We start from the raw sequence: 22,937 nt of genomic DNA, 5'->3' as shown, positions 1-22,937 counted from the left end.
TTGAACAGAATTTAGTGCCAAGTCTGCACTTTTCTGCAAGCAGACAGCCCACATTTATTTTCAACTCATCTTTCTGTTTAGAATACCCACTAACCAGGAGGAAGACGAGTTAAGGATGCATATGGTTAATGGTTGGACTTGATCATCTCGAAGGTCTAATTTTCTATGGAGAAGGAAGACATGTCTTTCTATTCAAGAAGCAACAAGGAGCACGCACACAAAGCAGTGAGATAACATAGTTTGAGAAGGGCATTTCCGGAGGAATAAAGAAAAAAAAGAACTCCCACAAAGCAGATATATAGCTCTTTCCTTTAGCGGTCAAGAAGCAAACCATCAGTTGGGCTAAATATTGCATCTCTTTGCAAGCCCTGATCTTTGTGTCAGGCTGTTTCTGTATGCTGATGAATCCAGGCTTTCAGGATAGAATTCCTACCAAGTACAACTTGAAAAATCCGCTCTAATGATCATCTGCTGGCCTCTTTGCCGGGTATGCTTCCACTTGCACCCCTTGTGCCAACATCAGAGCTCATGGCACAGAAGAGGCTGGTTCAGTACCTAGAACACTAAAATCCCATAGTAAATCACAATCAGTCATCCAATTCATTTCAGCCAGGTTCAGGTGAGTGCCAAAAGGGCCCAAGTAACATACAGGACCTCCCCTCTCGATGCCATACTGCCTTGTTTGTCCCCTCAGAGTGCAACCCCAGTCAGAGTGGCTGCCTTTTCTTATTTTAGAAGCTGTCACTGTTGTCAACTAAGAAATTCCTCCCTTCAAGATAGGTAACCCGGGGGTAGGGTGGGGTAACGAAGAACAGTCACCTGTGCAGGCTATTCATCTCTTGTTCGTGTCTTTCAATAACTAGACCTAAAGCAGGAAGAGAAGTAACTAGGAAAATTATTACTGAAACATGTTTTGGGAAGTTCATAGTTCTTAAAATCATTTATCTACTAAAAAGGATACCTGTAAGTTCTTTTATCTTCTACTCCGTAATAACGCAAGACTAACTACAACTAGCTCTCATGGCACTGTGGCATTACGAAACCTTTGCTTTTAAACAGCCACCTTCTTTCATACAAGCAAGGAGAGCAGCTTGCAACCTGCAGCATTTGAGACTATTTTTCACGAGGGTTCAAACTGGCACAAACAAGAGCCTGAGATTTCCATCTTGAACTAGGAACCAGGAAAGTACCTCTGAAGGCTTTTTTCAGCAGTAACTTTGTTCCTCAGCACGAAGCATGCCTATCTCATGAACTGGAAAAAGAAAAGCCATGACACAGCAGACTGGAGAAACACAACTCGCTGCTAGTACATAAAGTTCAAAGCCAAAACTTTGTATTCCCACTCCCTAAATCCTTAATCTTACAAGCAGCCAACTCTGTGTGGGGCAGTCCTAAATGCTTACAGAAGCATCATCAGGAGCAATCCATCACCGTTTTACAGCTGCCTTTTTGCTATGCACAGGGGCCATAACAGTCATTTTATTCACGAACAAAAAAGCAACTTAGAAACTCTTACTGTGGATTTCTATGGCAGGGAAATATGTTCCAAAGAAAGCAACAACATTATCTGAACATACGAAGGGAACTCTTCTGCACATGGCTGAAACTGCATATAGCCCAACTGCTCTGTTTTGATTTCTTCGGCTGTTACTTTGTCAAAGATATGCTAAAATCAAATATTGTATTAGTCAGGATTATCCAGAATTCATAGTACAGCTGTCAGTACAGCCCCCTTGGCTTGTTTAGCACTGTAGTGCTCACACTCCCTTCCCTCTCCCCTTTCCTGCAAGTGATGCTACTGAACTGCAGGTCTCCTGCGATGCACCTACAAGGAACACCAAACCTGCAGGCTTCAAAGTCTTCTGAGTCAGGGCTCCAAAATTCAGCTTCAGTATGGGTCCCTTTGGGTTTATCCATGACTATCCAGAGGCCTAAAAACCTCCACCAGTGGCTTACAGGAATTCGGTAGAGAAGGGAGAGAGGAAACAGGGCTGGCAGGATGCCCCAGGGAACAGGGGAAGGGGTGATCTGAACCATAAGGGTTAGAGGAAACTCCCAGCCCCTTCTGCCAAGACCCAGGCTCTGAAGAGCCATTTTTAGTACAAGCGTTCCATATGTCAATTACCAAAAGCAATGGGGAATAAATAAACAAAGCAGTCCATAGCCAGATGCACTGCTCACGTGTTATTTTGTATGTATGTAATGTTTGCATGTATCTGGGACTGAATCTGCCATTTACAGAAAGTAAAAACAAAATACAGCCTCAATCAATAATTCTTGAAGGGTGCCAACTTAAGACACAGTAAGACTCATTTTCTTTTCTGCAAGCGCTACAGAATATTTGCAGACTGACTGCTTTTCATGTATTAAGTATCAATGACTGCAGTAAGCTACCAGTCATTAAGAAGTCTTCTATGCATAGGAAACAAAACGTGCTCTTTAGAAGAAGACTTCTCGTTTTGGTTTCTCTGTTTTAAAGCTAGACGCTGCTAAGTACTATTTCCTGAGATAAATGGTCCTTATATTAGATGACAAAGAAGAACACAGAAGAAAAGTTGTATTTCTTTAGGAGGGCAACGCAGCCATGTAAGACCTCTGGCACCTGCACAACTAGCCCTGTTCCTGCAGAAGGGTTACGTTCACGCAGTAATTCTGTGCTGTTAAAAACGGGGCTGTCCCTACCCAGGGCTATTTAGTACAGAGCCTTCAACATAATGAAGGCTGTAACTTTATAGGGAGTTGGAGCAGTCTGAAGTACCGTGAGTGGTGCATTCCTGAAACTCTCCTATACCAGCGTAATGTCAACAGAAAAGGCTGAGTGGTGATGTAATGTCTGAGGGCATGCCAGAGTCAAGACACTTTTTGTTTGATTCACAGGGTACAAGTTATTTCTCCCCACCCCCCCTTTTTTAAAGCAGGCACCAAGCAGCAGTTTTCACAGCTACAAGTGCTGTAGAACCCCACATTACCTACACAGTGGGGAAAAAAATAAATAAATCAGCAAAACGATACCGCTCAGCACTGTGACACAGGCAACAGTACTTGAGCAAGAATAATTTTTGTTCTACTTTTTAGTTTGGAAGTGTTTTTGAGTTTGGTGTGTTTTTTTTTCCCCCCTCCTCTTCTCTTTCTCCTGTCCATCACCATAACCTACGCTTAAAAACACATTTGGGTACCTGAAGCACTCTAATTCTTCCTGTATCCTCAGATCCAAGAAGGTATTTGCCATACTCATGCATCAACTAAAAATCCTTAGCGTCTAAACATTTCTCAAATCCTAAAGCTGACCAGAAGAAAGGAAACTCCCCTCAGTCCTCCTGATGCAACCTGAGATTCTCACACTTTGTGCGTAAATGAACACTAGGGGAAAATCCATGGGAGATACGTGCAGAAATAAACTAGCTTTAAGAATTTGGGCCTGGATGCCTGTACCAGAAGGATGGACAGATTCTGCCTCTGCGTAAGTCTCTGTAGCAAACAGAGAGGTCAGCTGGGGGTCCTACCTGATCCATCTCGCCTATCTTATTCTTCCTTCCTCCCACAGCTGTATGGCTGGAGTGAGCTCCTAGATAATGCCCACAGCATACGATTTTGAACTCATTCAACTGTGAGCATCAGAGCTCTCCTACAAAGAAAGGCAAGATTGGTGGCATGTGAATGAGGTCATTACACTCATGACATGGACAAAAGACAGTTCTGAGAAGCAAATGAAGGCAATTAAAAATGGGTGCAAACAAAGCGCCAGCTACACGTTGCCTCTCAGGCTTTGGTAGTTGAAATAAACAAGACTGGAGCATTTCTAGGAAAAATGTTTGCATATACTGTTTGCTGATTTTCAAATCGAGCTCACAAGGACAACAGCAATAACACTTTTGGAGGAAAGCAGTTTGCAAGGACACAAAAAGAAGCAAAGCTGTTCATCCTCCAAGACCTCTGTCACCCTGCTTGAGCAGCAATGTTCTCCCCACAAAATACCTACAAGAACTCAAAGCCATTTAAAGCGCTTTGGACTGTGTTATTTTAAATTAAAAATATTTAAAAAAAAAAAAAATCACTGGGATTAACAGGTGAATCTTTATAGTTTTTGTTCCCTAAAGCATTAATGGCATTTCATTCACTGTGAAGAGGTTTCAATCTACTTGTATCACAGCTGCTTCAGTCCAAGGAGGACTTCTGGTTGCAGGCTCCCCTCCCGCATGACAAACCAGCAGAGCTGAATCCTGTTGAGTCCCAACAATCTGTGGGGACTAATGGGAATGCTGAGCTCAGTTTGGCACACAGAGTCCAACTGTCACCAAAGAGACAAACCAATCCAACTGTTCCCCAGCTAGTAGTCTGTGTTTTATTTGTGTAAAGAAATTGTATTTATTTAACTATGTATTTAATGTGATCACATGCGCACACAACTTGTCAAAGTAAGAATAACACATCTGATTACTATGGGAACTTATACTTAAAGAAATTCAATACTTAGCTGTGACATTGAAGAAAACTTATAGATTGTGTGCTTGCAGCTAAGAACCTGTTCATTTTTGCCTTACTAGAATCCAAAATCTCCATATGGAGCATGGGTTTATTTACCTCTCTGTAGGTATCCATGAGGCAGCAAGATTCCAAAGGCAAGTACTGAGATACAAAGAGCTGCAGGGGGTGGTTTTAAACCCTGATGGTCATGATTCACAGGGAAACTTCCCGTGAGTAAACCATTCTCCACGTACAAACTTCATGGAAGGATTAGCAAAGGTTGCAGTTCTGTGAGGAGCTGAGCCTCACAGAGATAAAAGGTTACCTCTCATCCACCCTCCAGTCCCTTGTATCACATTCAAACGCTTGGCAGAGCCCTCTGAGTGTCAATATAAGTCATTAATCAAGAAAAAGTAAATACTTCTGCCAGGTTAGGAAGTTGAATCAGTTAAAAGTCTTGCATCTTGCTGAAAAGAAGGGCTTCCCCCTTCAGCCATTTGCTTATTTTTTCAATCCAACAGCAACCTAAGCACTCATGAGTTAACGATAGGCCTTTTGGTGTTAGGGTTAAAATAGGGAATTGAAATGCAACTTTATCAGATGAACTAACTGTGCACACAGCACATAATGCTTTTTGAACACAGGAGAGTCACATTTTTAAACTACTAGAGACTCTGGATGAAGTATTTAAACCTAACTATTTAAGACAGCTCAAAAGGAGAAAAAAAGATTGAATTATCAGTTTAATAAAGATGAAAAGAAAAGTTGAAGACAGAAAATCTGAGGTGCAACAAGAGAAAAATTCTGAAGAATCCTTCCTACCACAAACGACACTCACAATTTGAGCACAACTTTCTTATCCCTAGATCCCTTCAAATGACCCCTGCACAAAAAACTTCAGCTCACAAAGTTTTGATCCTACAAGGAAGTACAAGCAAGGAATTCTATGAAGCTCAGTAGGGACTTCCCATAGATCTCAAATGAAAGACATTCTTTATTAAGGCAAAATACAGCAATATTAAAGGGGGGGGGGGGGCAGCAGCACTGGAACCAGTTTAAATTAAAAACAGATTTTTTGTTGTTATTATATTGTATGCATTATTTCATACTCATAAAACTGACCAAAAAGCAGCTGCATACTAGTTGTATAGAAGGACTAACCTTAAAAAAATATATTATTATTATTCAGTTTGTCTATCTTCAGGAGGTTCGAGCTCTAACCTTTGCTAGACCCACCTGGAGACAGAATTGGGTTCTCTGTAAAAGATGGTCTCTAAGGACTGTCAGTAATGCTGACAACCTTTAGTCACCTGAAGCTGAGCATTATTGGACAGTTTCAGACATGCAGTTGGACTACACGTTGGAATTTCCTGCAACTTCAGCATCTTTCTTTTACTCCAGTTGGAGGGTGGGTACAAACCTGTATCTAGATGTCAGATTCCACATTTCTAATATTCCATACTAAACCTTACCTCTCCTATTAACTTCTTAGAGCACTAATAAGGGAATAGGGCTCCTTTTGCTCTGATTTCCAACTTATTAATAGTATTATGTGCTAGTACTTATTCAAACAGAAGGTCCATCAAGCCCAAAGAATATCAAGGTTTTTAAAAAGACAGGCTTCTGAAACACAGCACCAACCTGATACAAAACAAGCATATTCTACCCATTTAGATAACTCAAATAACACTATACCCAACAGAAAATAGCTTAAAAAGCAGAAGAGATGCTAAGGCTTTTTTCTACATCTTCAGTAACAGACAAGAAGCTAAACTACTTGTCGAAGTGTACACAGTTCTACTCTGACTTCCAAAGGAGAAAGCAGTGTCATCTTTAGGCTGACTAAGCAAATGGACCCTAAATCATCTACTTTTTTTTCTGTTGTTGTTACATACGTGTTTGCCATTCTTTACAGTAAATACTTCTAATTTTTTAAGATGGTTTCAGTATTGCATTTTCATTCTCCTTCTGCCAAAAACTATGTAAAACTCAGAATGAACGTGCAACACACTGATTTCCCATGCCCATTCATCACACTGCTCAAGTTCAGTGATGCAAATGTATTTCCCACTCGTTATCTGAAAGAAGCTCAACTCTGCCTCCTGCAGCAGCAATAAAATTAGCGACCGAATTCTGACTGCAGAACTATGGATGACAGCAAAAAAAATTTCAGATTTTAGTTAGTCCTGCACTATTGTGTTTTGACAATGCATCTTTTGTCCCTAAACATCATTAGCGGTTATTAAATACAGCTGTCCAAAGACAATGTTCAGCTCTAGAAATATACAGCCACTTTGTGTGTGACCTATTTTTTGTGATTACTAGTAGGGACAGAGTCCTGCCTCAGTACAGGAACAAACTACTCCTCCCTAACCCCCTGCCATCACCACTAACAGAACACTGAACAATAAAGACCTATAATCGGATCCAGAAGTAAAGTAAGTAAAGGAGAAACATAATTTGAAATAAGAATTAAGGACTTTATGAATCCACAACAAAATATAAGTGTTGGGATTGTTTCTACTATTCTCAAAGGCAGTATTGAAATGAAAGGAAGATATTTCCTTATCACATGGGGATAATATTGTTTAGTTGTGGTTCTAAAATCATATTAAATGGACCTAAAAAGCCTCTTCAAGTATTTTTTTTCTTGTGAATATCACCTAAATAAGTACTAGATCACATCAGTCAACAGGTAGAACTTATCGTGTGCTTTGGTATACATTTTGCTTCATCCAGAGCCTATGTTGCAGAACAGTTCTGAAGTAAGCCTATACATGCTCCGTGTCCTGTTTTATCAACTGAATCAGGGGAAAACAAACAAACAGAAAAATAAAACCACAACCCTACGAAGGTGTTTTCAAATACTGATGGAAGCTTTGTAGACTCAGGACAGCATCACCCGCTTATTACCTGATCACGATCGCCCGCAAAACAGCAACTCTTCATGGTACACGAGTTAAAGTACCCTTGGTTGTCGAACTGGAAGACAGGCAGTCGGCAGTGGATATCGTAGAGGACGGGGGGAAGGCGACGACGCAGGGCCAGCAGCTGGGTTCCATTGCTGTTGAAGCGGACACTCATGGCACTCTGAAGGGAGAGGTTTCCACCATAGCGCAGCAACGAACTGGGAAAAGACAGAGGAAATATGTCAGACGGGCTACACGGATTAACTGAACTGCTAAAAAACAGAATTCTAATGTTACCAAGTAATTTCAAGCTGACAAGCCCATAAATTCTATTCTTGTATAGTTTCTGCTTCGAAGCATCAATCCCTGAACAAACTTCATTCAAAGCCTAGATGACAAACTATCAAAATGATAAGACTATAAAGTCTCAGAATAGTGAAGCTAAGATTGTGAAGAGTTTTGTTAATAACAAATACATTTCCTGCCTGGGAGCGAAGTTCCACAGAGTAACTGTAAGCCTTTAAAAGGCTATTCTTGTACTTCTGGGACGTTGGCATCTAAAACCAACTCTACTCAGCTCTTTTTGTTCAGCTGGTACCCTAAACCAGCCAAGCCAAACTTTGTCTCTCTGCTCTGGCAATGGATGGCATTTTCTCCAAGCATAGATACTCCGACCATTATCTTACTTCCACTTCTATTTACAGCTCTACAAAACATCAAAGAATGTTTGAACTCTAAAATCAGTTCCAGCTGTCTTAAATAAAAGGCCACCTTACTAACAAGTTATTGCAAGAAATGCTAAAATAAGACACTTAGCTAATCTCAGACTTGCTCCATGTACAAATATTGCCAAATAGGCAGGACAATTATGCTAACAGATGACACTATCACCTAAAAATCTCACATGGTTGAAATAGCTGGTTTCCTTATCCCATATAAGGTTGTATGACCAGAGCTGGAGTATCTGTATCAGTTCTTACTGACATACACAGCATAAAAATAAAGGGTCATAGTTTTCCATACTCTTTTTAGAACAGTAACAGAATATGGAATTTGACCCATCTGTGAGCTTCATGATGATCAAAGCACACCTGATATTTAACATGCATTCTAGAGGCTTTCTTGTCTTTTCAAAGACTTAATCCTTGTATTTGAAATCATCATGTGTATGGAGAGGGAGACAAACAAGGAGGATATTTTATCTGTGTTTTTTTTTCTTTATTATTTTTTTTTATTTTTCCCCACACACAGACCACTGAAGCTTCCTTAAACCGTACTGGAACCAGACCTTTTATAAACAGGTTTTGAGCAGCCTCCATCAAATCTTGTGTAAAGAGCTGTGACTTTTATGCACCTTCTGGACCAGACAAGGCACGCCAGCACATAATTTGTAGATTCTAGAAGGAAGTTCATTCACTGGTTTTAATGCTTCAGATTTTCTGATGTAGCCCTCTGCCTCAACATTTGTGAAAAATGAGTCACTCCGCGTGTATGGGAAGCCACATTCCACACAGGTTGAAGCATGCATCACTACAGGAGATACTGTAAAGTTAAAAACCTATTGTTCCTAAGCCAGAGTTAAACAAAACCAAAAACAAAACAGGAGACTAGACTCCACATAACGAACGCCCTAGAAATACGCTGCTCCCACGCGCACAAGCTTTGTGAGCTGAAGAGTCAAAGCCAAGGTGCCACGAAAGAACCAGAAGCCACATTTTCAAAACCAGCTCCAAAGAGCTACAGGCTGGGCACCAAAAACTCTTAGCACATTTTACTGTGTTGTTTTTGAGCATTTAGGTGTGTAGCTTCTTAATCAATCTAGATTTTGGCTTTGTGGAAACTGATTTCAAGTAAAATGTGAAAGAGCATTATACAAGACAGCTGTGCCAGCCTGCCAGCTTCTTCAGCTTCTTGCACCTCCTTCCTCTTGTCCCCTAATCAGTCACTTGTGTCCATTGGTTATCTTGCTTATCAACAAACAAAAACCAACCTGCCCCCTCCACCCCACCCCACCACCACAAAAATATAAACTAAAATACAGCAGAAGAAATAAACCCGCAATTTTTTGGTTGAGAAAGGTCAGTTTTTCTATTTAAATACGAGTTTTCCACCACATGAGAATGCCACGATGCACATGGACCAACTTGATTTGATGGTAAGATGCAGGCCAGTGCTGCACCAAGACTAAGCCCCCTTCCCCATTACCAGTTCTCTTCCTGGGCCTGAACTGCAGCCCAGATCCTCTCCTGCCTGCAAGTGAGCATACCAGACACCCCATCCTTTCAGATCTCCAAGCAAAGTTTCCATGGTTACAATTATTATTATGCCCTGCCTGAAATATTTTGAGATTATGTTTTATAGTAATAGTAGTATAACATTAAACTAGCTTCCGTTCTGCTTACAGGTGTTTTCACTGGGCTCCTATGGCAGTCAAAGCTATCAAACAAAACACTTATTAGAGTTGAATTCTGTAGCCTGTTTCAGTAACTTTAGTGAAACAAAGCTCTAAAAGGGTATTCTACTTATTAAATGAAGAAAAAGTAGAACTTCAGAAATTATGACCATGCACACAGATTAGAAGTCTAATATTAAGAAGCTGCATAGTTGAGCACCTCTCAAAAGCCTCACAGATTTGCCTGCTTCATATCTCTACTCCGTACCGTTCAGCCACACTTGAAATGGAAATACAGTTTGTGCTGTTCTTGACCATGACATTTCGCTCAAAGAAAAAATAATAAATAAAAATACCAGCAAAAAAAGTGGGCTAAATTTGGCTGAAGGAGGAAGAAAGGCTACAATAGACATTTACCGTTCATATAGACTAGTGACCTATTCTATAAAGCATTTACCTTTTACAAACTATGAAAAGAGACATTGGGTAGTTAGGTGAGGGTGACAGAAAAACTGACAAAGCTCCCCAAGCATCTATTTCCTGATGGAAAGGACAAGGACAACAGGGAAGACGAAGACAACAGTAGTGTGAGGAGAGGAAAATTGTGCTTACGCCTGCTCAGCGTTAAAATGACTGCCCCCACTTTTCAGACTGCATCATGATGCTGCTCTGTACCTTCAGTCATTGCTACTTTAGGATTTTTTTCAGACAGGATTATGTGGGGCACTGCAGACATGCTTGGATGTGTTGCCCATGTTACAGCTGTCACTTCTGCCAGCTCCTTACTTCATGCTCCAGCAAACAAATTTCAGAATCACCACCTTGCGGTTCCTACAGCTTTACTGACGTGGCAGACTAAGACCAATACTCCCATCTCAAGCACCCAGACCACGACAGCCGAGGAGAAATCCAAGGGGGAACCCAAAAGGACATGCCTGAGCAAGATGGGCAGCACCCGCTTTTTGCCACAGGCATTATCATCATGCACCCAGACCCAGACTACGCCAGGAGTCAGACTGCTTCCAAACTTGGCTTGCCCAGGCAGCCGGGGAATGCTGGGGCTGCCTACCAGCTCTGGGAGCAACAGAGCCATACCCACTCCTGAGTTAAAAAAAAAAAAAAGTCATCTTGTATGATTAAGAGAAATATTTAGTCCACAGATGGAACATTACATCCAAACACACATGCTGGCGCTGGAGGGAGTAAATGGACAGTTATGTGCAATATGGTCATTTCCGTAGTTGGATATGCTGCATTCAGGCAGCGCTTGAGTGGTAGCTAAATACCAGCTCAGGCAAACAATGGAAGGCTTTCAATCCAAGAGCAGCACCACTAAAGTAAATAAATCCGCTTCTGCTGGCAGCTAGCAGGGTGAGGGAAGGAGTCGTCTCACTGCAGTCAGAATTTGCACCACTGAATTGCTTCCTCTGCAGGAAAAGACCATACCTGCAACAAATGTTTCCCTCCTGTTCCCTGCTATCTGAAGAAAAAAAGGTTGTTTCATCCTTTTTAGAAAAGTCAGCTGCCTGACTGGTAACATACGCTTAACCCAGACTACTCCCCAGTTTGCTTGACAGCAGACAGTGAGCACTAGAACTGAGAGAAGATCAGTGTCCTGGCAGAAGTAAAATAAAAGAGGCGTGTGTGACAGCATTAAATAGGAACATTTGAATAGTTTCTCTCGATAAGCTGTAAATCTGACAGTGAACTGCAGTACAGATACTGTCCTTGGGAAATGAGAGTCATTTAAGAGGGATAAGGAAGGAAGGAAGTGAGAAAGTACTGGTATCATAAACAGCAGTGTGTGAAACCAACATAAGGAAAGAATGACCTTAAAAGGGAAAAATGAATTGACTGCTTGTAACTAATACATGCGATTGCATACAGCCCTGTTTGTCAGCAGTTCTGTAACCACTAAATTGAGGAACTTCTAACTGTGCAAAAAGAACTGGCATAAAACTTGGCAAACAGAAATCTTGGCCTGGAAAACCACAGAAAAGTTTATTTATTTATTTATTTTTTTAAGAAAGTAATTCTGTGCATGTAAAAACACACAGCTCTTATTCAGTCTGGAGCAAACACTTCAGAAGAGCCAAATTTACCAATGATAGAAAAGAAGGCAAGGTATCAATTAACATATATGCTTTTTTTTTTTTTTCCTGTTTTAAAGGAGATTAAAATTCTTACAGAAATCTCACAGTATCTTCTTTAAAAAGCAGCACAGTTGTGTAAAAAAGTGCCTGGAATTTCTCTTTAAGTATTGAGAAGTGTTAACAAATCTAAATTAAGTCCATCAGTGTCTTACAAAAAAGAATACACAAGACATAGCCAACATTTTATTATTTCATAGTAATATGCTCCTCTTTCTAAATTGTCATCACTATTTGATTATCTCACTACTTGTACAAAAAATCTTCTGTAGATGAACGACATCCCTCAGAACATTAGATGGAAAATAAAGGGTATTTGTTTGAACTTCAAAGAACAACCAAGTGAAGGCTGTGTATTGTTAGCAAAATTAAGAACCTTTGCTTTCCTTTGCAGAGGACAAACAAGTAAAATCACCTGCATACAACAAGACTGGAAAAGTAGGGAGTTCAGGGTGAAAATCCTGTAGTAGTTGTTTGTAGTAGTTCAGGGTGAAAATTCTGTATGTTCAAAGAACACGGCACTCTTTCTCACCTTTACTGTTAGGCTCAGGAACATGCACGTTAGAAGAAAGATCAATTCCCAACATCAATAATCTTTTGTGCTTGACAAACTCTGAAGTGAACAGAAGCTTGATCTTTCCCTCCAAGCCAGGAAGGCTATATTATATATATATTTTTTATATTTTACACATTATATTATATTTTACACATTATTTATATTTTACACATTATACATATATATAATTTATTTTTTAAAATGACAGATTCTTATCTGATAATTGACTTCAGAATCTGGAGCCTTAAGATCATCTGACATCACCAGATTTCAGTACCCAGGGCAACCAGACCTTGTAACAGCAAAGGCTCGCATGGCTTAGCCCTTATGATCTAATTGAGGTGCCGAATGCTAATATTGCTTCACCAGTGATCGTGGGCAGTTCTCCAGAAAGCACTGTTATGTTTTCCTTTACCTTTGTTCACAGGAAAAACAAAAAACAAACAAGAAAACACCCACCTATAAAATGTCATTATTTGACAGAGCAGAGGCCTGAAGTGTACCAAACTCTTTCCCTCCTCTGCATCACTTACATCCTTCTAGGGTTTAAGGCTATTATGGCAATTAAGCGTTAGGAAATGACAACAATGAAAAAACAACCCTATTTATTTGAATGTTTCACATCCTCCTTCAGCTCTACTCAATGTTTGTTTTAGTCTTATTACAGACCTGTTCCCAAACATTCTCACCAGCCCAGCCTTGCCCTCACTACAGCTCTGAGTCAGCAGGCACAAGTGCCCTGTTCTCACTCTGCCTGAATTATCTAGGTGTTACTATCAAGTAAGTAATAAACGAGATCTACTGGATAGTGAAATGGTTTTGCAAGAAGAGGGAAAAAAAACATTTAGTCGGATTTTAAAAAGCAAAATAAAAGTAGAGAATGCAAAGTAAAGAGTAACTGTCCACTAACCACAAGCAAACTAGCTAAACGAGCTCATCATTTTTCTCCTTCTCTAATCTCTAAAGTCAGTCTATTACTCACCGTGTTCAGAAATAGCACCTTGAAGGATGGAGTATAGACTGTGGGAGAGAACACTGCTCAGCTGAAGGCAGTAAACCAAAAAGGAGTGGGTTCCATCAGATAACCAGACACAGAAGATGCAAGTATGGCCAGACATGGCAAGGGAAGATGACCTCGAGGCCAAACGAAGGAACAATAGTTGTTTCCAAAACAAAGCACACATCAAAGTCAGTGTAACACAAAGTACACAGCTGCCAGAGAAAGTTACCTCAGAAAGATAATCTGAGTGCAAGAGAGTAATTCCTCATGAAGAGTAACTCCATATTTATACCTTAGGGCCTACACAAGACCAGTCCCTTATCCTTTATAGGACTGCGTTATTGATTTTTTCCCCTGTGCGTTTTTCTGTACTGTGTTTCATGTATTGCATTAAAGCCGAACAACGTCAGCTACAGATTTGCTTCCTCATCCAATAAAAACATGTTTATAGCCACAGACTTTTCTGTAGCGAAGCTGCTCCAAGTGCAAAGTCTTCACCTGGGCTGGGGCAATCCCAAGCACAAATACAGTCTGGGCAGAGAACAGCTTGAGAGCAGCCCTGAGGAGAAGGACCTGGGAGTGTTGGTGGATGAGAAGCTCAACATAAGCCAGCGACGTGCATTTGCAGCCCAGAAAGCCAGACGTATCCTGGGCTGCACCAAAAGCAGCGTGGCCAGCAGGGTGAGGGAGGCCGCTCTCCACCTCTGTTCCACCTGGAGCACTGCCTTCAGCTCTGGGGCCTTCCTTTCTTTTGAGAGAAAGAGTGGCAGGATCTAAGGTGCTCCCTGCAGAAGCACCATCTAGTCTTGAACCAAAGCTTTTGCCTTCCAGTACGTACAAGAAGAATGCAAACTGGCACATAAACCTACCTAAATGTAACTCTAACCACAGCTCTGGTCCCATCAAGTTGCTCTACCACAACTTCCTATGAATTTATGTTTCAACAACTAATTCCCATGTCTTACAACAGGGTTGAACCAAGGCGTGTGTACATTTAAAACAGGCACCAAGTGAGGGAGGCCTTCTTCATACCGTACTGTCCTAGTTAACTCTTAAGTAAGGTTATGTCAGATAAAGGTGGGAAAGAGTACCAGGCAGTATCCAGCAGACTTGCACACTTACTGGAAGTGTTTCTAGACTAGGTGTTATTTGGCACTCATGCCAGCAAAGATTGTTTACTTCAGAATAAAAATATTTAGCATTAAATTCACTGATTTACATTTCTTGCAACTTTAAGTAGCACCTCTGTCCTTAAAAGATAAAGAAGCACCAACCACAAAGAAAGAGTCCATATGCAGCGAAGTGCTCTGCCCAGCAGAAATACAGCTTGGATAAAGCCTTAAAGGTTGTAACCATCTCTCTTTGCCCAAAGTCAGAAAGGTTTATTTGCAAGCACTCCCTTTTTTCTTCAGTGGCTCTCATCTCAGAGATGTCATTTGATTTTGGCTAAAACCTGTGGCAAACAGTTTGTGAATTTATTTATGGTTGCAACAAAGAAAACATATCCAATGCACATTCCACAAAAATACCACCCCTCACCATAACCATTTGACGGTTCCTTCAACATACCCCAAAGATTTCCATAAAAGGATAATTATCTGTAAACATCAACAAAAAAAAAATCACTGTCTATAACAAAAAGAAATGGTTAATAATGGAAACAAATAGGGAAAAAAATATCTAAGCTTATATTCTGTGCCACGTGAGGCAAATATACCAAATCAGAACTGGGTCAGGAGAGAGCCTCAAATTCTAGGTTGAGACAAACATCATTTGAGGTGTCTCAATACTGCAAAACAGATGAGGATGCTACCAGTATGGGGGGTGAGGGGAGTTGTATTTCCTCAGCAGTGAGAGAGGATAAATAATTATTTAAATTATTTTAAGTGGTATGGTTGACCTATACTGGTGAGTGCCTAAGCTGCATTTAAAATTTATGTTGCAACCTAGCTAAATGAGTTATTTTAAACAGCATAAAAATAGTCAAAATTCACAACAAATAGTTCTACTAGAAGGGAAAGAAATGACCTGATGATACACACATTTTTCCTTCACTCATTAATGCAGTGCTCTGCTCAGAGGAGGACTAGCAGAGGTCTCAAAACAGAAACACACAGCACATTTTTATTGCACTGAAATAATTAAAACTGGTAGTTGGAGATTCAGTGATACAGAGGAATTTCTTCTCCATCTGCAGGGGCTTTGATAATCCTAAACCATGTGCATTACAACTGATTAGTAGTATCACAGGCTTCCTTGCTTTATATGCAGGGTCAAAATGCAAAACAGTCATAGGAAAACCTTAAATCTTCTCATATTCCTGGCATCTCACTCCTGCAGACCTCATGTATCATCATATCAAAAACCTGTAGGGATGAAATAATTACAACCAAAGATGCTACTTTGAAAGAAAATTTCCAGTCCACCAATTCTAGCCTCTGAACAGTCCCAGCCTCACTAAATTTGTTGTCAAAAGCAAACCCTGTGGCTACCCTGTGGACAAATATCCCATGCAACACAACCATGAACAGTGCTGGACCCCACACTTGTAACTCCAGGAGCTCGGTATATTTCAGTCAACACACCAGACATCCTGGTAACACAGAGATAAAACTAGGTGACAGCTACTTGTTAGAGAGAAATCAGGAAGGTAACCTGGAAAGCATAGCATGCAGCGTGTACATGAGCATTCCTCAGAAAAGAACTGCTACATTTGTTCTTCTGGCATCATCTTTAAGGATCAAATAACAGGGCCAAGTATGAGCCTAGAAACTAAAACTGGTAACTGCTGGAGATCTGTATCTATGGACTCAGCTATGATGCTAGCTAAGGACCTTTAAAATCTTCCCTGCTGCCACACAGGTTCTCCATAGCCCTCTCTGTTTCACAGGCTATAAATATCATCACCTGTGGCACAGGCAGAGCTGAAAATACTCATCCATCTCCCTTTCCTCCCTCCTCCTCATCCACCACCAGAATAAACCACGCCTCTATTCAGAGGTACTACCTCGCACTCTCCTGCAAAGATGCTCTGCCTGATGTGCATTTAACTCACCCTGCCTCTAGTCCTGACAGCTGCCACTTCTATTTCACACCTGACAAAGGACTTGTGAACTTCAAAGACCATCACACTTTTTCAGTTACATGTCAGTATGTCAATCCAACATAAATCACCTGCAGGACTTCTACATCCTTAGATTTTGATGGATAGAGAGATATTCCATACTCCATACAAAGAAGTTATGTTTTAACCTAATAAAGCTATTAGCACAGAGATAACGTCTGAATATAATCAGAAATTTTATATCCATAACGAATAGACTCGTTCTCATCATCTCTACTATTGACTGGGCCCTTCCTGAAAAAAAAAAAAGGGGGAAAAAAAAAAGGAGACAGGCATGGAGTGGAAAAAGGAAGAACACAAGAGTACTTAAAAATATCTGGAGTTACATAGTCGTTGGTTGAAATACATAAGTAAACTGACTTGCTGAGTTGCCCCCAGCAGTTCTGTAACAATACAGATCCACAATACATTTTTTCTGCAAACAGTTTGTGATGCACAGAACTGCCTTTTTTGCCTACCTAAAACAGGCACAGCTTCTAGGCTCCATCTAGCGTTGCAAGTGCCTTACAACAGCCTCCTCACTAATCGAGAACATATTTAAGCTTCTCACCACGCTATTTTTAAAGAAGAAACAAAACAGCTGGTTGTGGTTTAACATCCATTTGAACAAAAGACAGTATTAATACACTAAAAAAAATGAAAAATTAGTTCCAGAATCACCAGCCAACTCGTAATCATGCTGGATTTCTATTAGTTCTGTTTTAAGAGTGCCTCCTATGCTACCTTTGATGAGCCAACCCATTGCATTTAGATCTTATTAGCAGGCTTGTGAAGGGGGGTGGTAGGACTCAGTTGCTGCAGCGAGAAAATCTGAGACAGAAAAGGAGATACCAAGCTGTGAATGAACTCTGAAAAAAAGCAAAATGAATCAGTCTCTGTATCTCAAAGAGCAAGAGCAATCAAATTATGATTATTTGAAGTGAGCTGAACTTTTCACAAGTCAGAGCTGTGTAATTGCCCCTAAATGATCCTGTGCACACCAAGAAAAACTCTCTTTTCAACTACCTTCTTCACTGTTGTAGCTGAATAGTGGTTGAACTTGAAGCACTCCCAGCTTCCCATCAGAAAGTTAACCACTTCCTTAGTATATGACTAAACTCTACTCTTAATCAGGACATTTTTTTCCCCTAGCCCTAAGAATACTTTATTTATAATTTGTAGAAGGTGTTTAGAGCTGCCTGAATAAGCAGATAAAACCAACTCTCCTGGCTGGAGGCATATAACAGCTGGCAAGAAGCCACGCTCCTGTAACTCAAGTCGAAAAGAACTGTGTATTTTGGAGAAAAATCCTCAGATTTTTGAGGATAGATAAGTAGATACAGCTCATTTGTTTCTAACAAATGGTGAAATCTGTATCCAAAGTCACTAATCTCCTCGTTTATCATCGCTCCATTCAATATTTTGAATCACCACAGAATACTATTAACTTGACAATTTTGACATACTGACGCCTTCCCTAATAAGGTTACAAAAAGGAATTGAAAATAAGACCCTTAGCGACAGTGCTTATACCACAGTGATCCGTTCAGGACTAAGTTGTGGCTACCCTTGCATTTGTGTTCAGTTAGAATGGTGGTGGAAGAATACAAATGAGAAGAGCGGAAGAGGGTTTTTAGTGTTTGGATTTTTGAGGTGACATTCCTTGGAGCAACGCTGCTAAGTAGCTATACTGCAATCCTATCCACGTGGCATCAAGGGGCTATTTGTGGATGTTAATTTACTTTTGGTTACAGTAAGTGGAGAAGAGAAACTCTGGTCTCTTCCCACTTCCAGGTGCATGATCCTACTGTTGCGAAACTGTTGCAGAAAGTCATTAAAATGCGATTATACAGTCACTAGTTACATAAATGGAGTGGTCGGTATGGATGCCAGGTTTTGTAAGCTACAAGAATTTTGAGCTTCAAGGTCTTTAAGAGCACTTTTACTCCTCTAAAATGAATAGAAAACCTTTTAAAACGTTTTTTATTCTCTCTGCCTTTAAGACACTAAATCTGAGTTTTCAGAAGCACCAATTAGACACAGTTTGAGTTGATGAAATGTTTTGACCAAGTTGAGCTTCCAGAAATGGTGACCTTTGGAGACAATTAAATTCAATGCCCCTTCAAATTTAGAGCTTTTAGTTAAAATACAGCTAACTGACTGCAGTTTTAATCAGCTACCATACAAGTTATGAAGCTAATGGCAAACCATTATTTTTCTGACAATGCATCATATCTAACTGATCAATATTAAACTGTACCTCACTTGAGGAGCCTTTGCAGACTAAAACCAGAAATTTTACATTAAGCCTGATTCCCTTCCAAGGACTGAAGGCCAGCTGAATCCTGTGGGATCAACAAACCTCCCCTGGTTTGAAGAATATCTGAAGAGTATTCCTGTGCCACTGCTGTTGGCTGTAATACATGCGAAGTGAAGGTGTTGCTAGCTACAGTGCTACTACTGGCCCCAAACAGCTGGTGTTCAGACTTCCAGGCTTTTGATTTGCTTTCTGGATTTTGCAGGGGAGCAGCAGCAGGATTCCCCTGAACAGTCTGTAGTTATAAGGAAAACCAAGTAGTGCCTGCATCAATTTAACCCTCCTCCATCTGATACCTGACAGATGGAACAGTAGTTTGGGGAAATGAGAGCTGCATCATCAGTTTAAATGAAGTGATTCACTAGCAGCAAATTAACTACTTATACCCATTACACCTTTCTTGTAGCAGAGTGCTACAGACATACGTAAGCCACTGGAAGTTACTATTTTGGCAATCCGCAGCAAATTTCTAGGTATGTACACTTCCTCCCCTTCTTTTTAGCCACTTAGCCTCTGATCATAACCCCATTACTACACACTAGGGCAAAACACCCAAAGTTTACCTGGCCTAGGTCATTTCTGCTAGCACCACAGGCAGAAGGATAGGATAGGACTGAAATGTTCCCACAATGGTCACAGTATTGTGAAGGATTAATCTGGTACTGAAAAAACATGGAATTTCCCTTAACAGCTTGGAGCATAAAATAGATTCCCCCACAAATGAGATTCATGCACAGAATAGAAATAAGAAGATAGTCATGGGAAGGGATAGATATACCTAGCAATTTTACACTATCATTATATACTGCTGTACTCAACAATCCCAGCAAGTTAATACTTCTACACTGCATCCCAGCAAAGCCTCTATTCCTTTTATCCTTCTCACACCTCATACAGTGTTACATTTTCTTGGATCCCGATAACAGCATCAAAGAAAGAAACCCGCAGAGAAGCAAGAATTTCCACCATTAGCAGAGCCTTGACAATGAGAAAAGCAGCTGATGGGGTTACCCTCCTTGCTGTGCTGCTGTTCTGCCATGCAATTATAGAGGCAGCTTCCTATTTATCCCGAGATTATGGAGAACCTCAAGGCTCTTTAACGTCTTCTCCCTATAAAATTTCTTAACAGCCAAAAGGGTTTTGGAACACATCTTACCTGAAACTATCCTTTGCATCTTTTTAGTATTAATACAAATAGGGAAAACAGACAGAAATTCACTCACATGCCAACTTCAGTACTATGTAAAGTCTATTTAATACTGTACTTACAGCACTATGTGGATTATTTCACTCTTAAGAGATTTTTTTTTTTAAATACAAATATATTTAAATTCAATGTGTTTTCTCTGGAAGACACTAGAAAAAACTAAAACCCACTGACAAAAACCTGAAGTTTGTTTTCCATTTTTCATAGCATTTGGAACGAGGATTATATCTTAACTGATCTATACATTAATAGAATTGTTTCCTTATAATACGAAGTGGATTGGCCTCAAATATGTTGAAAGTAAAGTTATGTATTTCCAGATCATTAAACTAGATCTCTCAAGACAAGTGGAAGCTTTGACAAATGCTTTGGAACTCTTAGAAAAAAGTAAGATGCTAATGCTTCTGGTTTAATTTGGTTAAATCTGACTGACTCTGGCTTTGGCAGCCCACCAGCACAACACAGACATCTCACTCTGAAAATTCCTCTTTCCTGAGAGTTTCTTGGTAACAAACTGTAGTAGCACCAGAGTGCTTTAGGCCATTTTCTATCCCACCACCAAAAGCACCCTCTTTACCATGCTTTGGGCATACCTCTGCTCATGCCAAGGAAGAAAGTTGATTGCTGTCCTGGAAAGTGACAGCTGAAAGCAGACTGTTTTCATCTGCATTAATTTAACCTTACAGCTTCCTCAGCCCAAGTCTGAGGTTCTAAGTATCATCTACTCTAAGAGGGGCAGGGTTGTCCCTTACTGTTCTCTTTCCTGTTTCTGAGCCCTCTAGGAGGAACAGGCTGCAGGCAGAAAACATGTACCTGTTATACACCATGCAGCACACCTACTTTATAGGTGCAAATGCTGTAAGACTTCAGTGCTTAAGGATCAGCTGCATGTTATACACAGTGCACATCCACCGGTACAGTGAGGATGTTGTAAGCGTTCCCTTACACATGGAAAAAGTGGCGTGGCCTACCCACCCAGGAACTTCAGCACTATTATTGCAAGGTATGATGTTTCACCACCACTATTTAGCTTTTTAATTGGAAAGATTTACTTTGATCAGATTAGAACCAGAAGAGGGTAGCTCTTGTCCATCAGATAAGTGTACAAGCTTCCACCCATTGAATTCATTCAAGGCCTTCAGTCAAGTTATAACATAAGGCACCCTTTCCCTTCCCCTTTCATCATTTAAAGAAAAGACTTTGGAATTCAGATTTATCAAAAGTTATCAAGTCATTCACATACTGGTTCTAAACCTGATGAAATACAAAACACTTGCTAAGAAGCATTACCAATGAAATTATGCTATAGCTATTTTGTATTCGGCATTAGAAAGAACAATGCCACACTAGAAGTAAAATCTGTGTCCTTAAATGTGTGCGCACACACCGTCCCACACACACACAATGGCCCCCAACAAGCATTTCGCCTTGGAGTTAAAACTGAGGAAGAAGGCGTGATAGCATCTAGACAGGAGATCTTCAGGGTTTCTATGACCTGACATGTGCTACCACACCCAAACAATAACTTATCAACCCTTTTTAATATTTAAGCTGAGAAACTTTTGGATAATCAAAGTCTTAACGAGAATAACAAAAGTATCAGACAGCAGCTATTACAATTTGTGGGAGAAGAATTCCTTTCACTAGTGATCTGCTTCTGCATTTATCAGAGGCAATACTTGCATCCTTTGTAGTAGGTACTTCCTCTCTCCATTCCCTTTAACCTTTCCAGTCACGTGTATCATTCCATTTCACTTTGCTGCCCAAACGAAAGACTTCACCTAAATTTTGCATCTGTGGATAATTTCTATTAAACATAAGCTATAGCACTATTCCAACATAATTCTATGTTTGTACTCTGAGAGCAAATGTGTGAAGAAAAGTGTTTTGGCATAACTCCCCTTCAAAATGAGAGCAACCTTAACCTGTGGAAGTTCTTAAATCACAAAGTTGAGGCACAAGCAAAAAAAATCCTTTGTACTGTTCCAGGAACAGTACAAAGCTAGCTACCTTGTAAACAGGACACCAAGTTTATGCATATTAGTTCATAAGGAAAAAAACAGCATGAATGCAAATTAAAATAATAGAAACTTTATGGATACAAACAATAAGGTTTTGTTTTGTTTTAAGAAAGAAATAAACCTAACAACTTGAATTTCTCTCCTTCTCTTCGGGGAGTGATGAACAGTTTGCTGTCAGAAAGCTACTTCCTAAGACCTACACAAAGGGTTTGACAGGGATAAGAGGAAAGTGTCTAGGCTATCTTCTAACTCCCTTCCGGTTTATTTTATTCAATCCTAAATGCAATAGCAGAATTTACAACAGCTGCCAACAAGGGCTCTGGCAAAATTTACAAACATGAGAGAGTTCTAAAGCCATGAGCATCAGCAAGCAAATACCAATTCAAATGTAAAAGCAAAAGGCAATTCAAACCAGTAATGTTTACAACTTAAGAATAATAAGCCCCCTTGAAATTCTAATTTGGTTGCTATTATAGGGGATGTTTAAACATTTTGATTTTTTTTTTCAGCCAGTTATAATTAACTCCAAATGATATTGGTTTTTTTCTGTATGTACAATACAAAGCCAAGAAGTATTTTTAGTGATATGCATCTTCTCAATATTCCGAGAAATTCCGAGATAAAGGGAGTGTATGTTATGGAAGATTTTAAATAACTGAGGCTACTGTATCATAAAACAACTACTATCTCTTTCCTCCTCTTTTCACTTCCTTTGTAATTATTCTGTTTCCATTTATAACTGGAAATGTGGAAATAAAAGCTGGAGATAAAACGGATAAACATTTTCTTGAAATGTTCAACTTTTTTTCTGATAGTTA

General features: G+C 40.0%; 1 protein-coding gene across 3 annotated transcripts in view; it reads right to left on the bottom strand.

Annotated features, from left to right (window-relative positions):
• DCAF5 (DDB1 and CUL4 associated factor 5) overlaps positions 1-22,937 on the bottom strand; it is a 68,804-nt gene that overhangs the window by 24,610 nt on the left and 21,257 nt on the right. For all 3 annotated transcript variants that reach the window (XM_027459598.3, XM_005022397.6, XM_072038842.1), the window contains exon 6: positions 7,378-7,591. In XM_027459598.3, the coding sequence (XP_027315399.1) occupies positions 7,378-7,591 (214 nt within the window). The remainder of the gene's footprint in view (positions 1-7,377; positions 7,592-22,937) is intronic.

Source organism: Anas platyrhynchos, chromosome 5 (genome assembly GCF_047663525.1).
Source record: "Anas platyrhynchos isolate ZD024472 breed Pekin duck chromosome 5, IASCAAS_PekinDuck_T2T, whole genome shotgun sequence".
NCBI lineage: Eukaryota > Metazoa > Chordata > Aves > Anseriformes > Anatidae > Anas > Anas platyrhynchos.
Note: the sequence above shows the minus strand (reverse complement) of the source record. Positions and strands in the feature narration are given on the sequence as shown.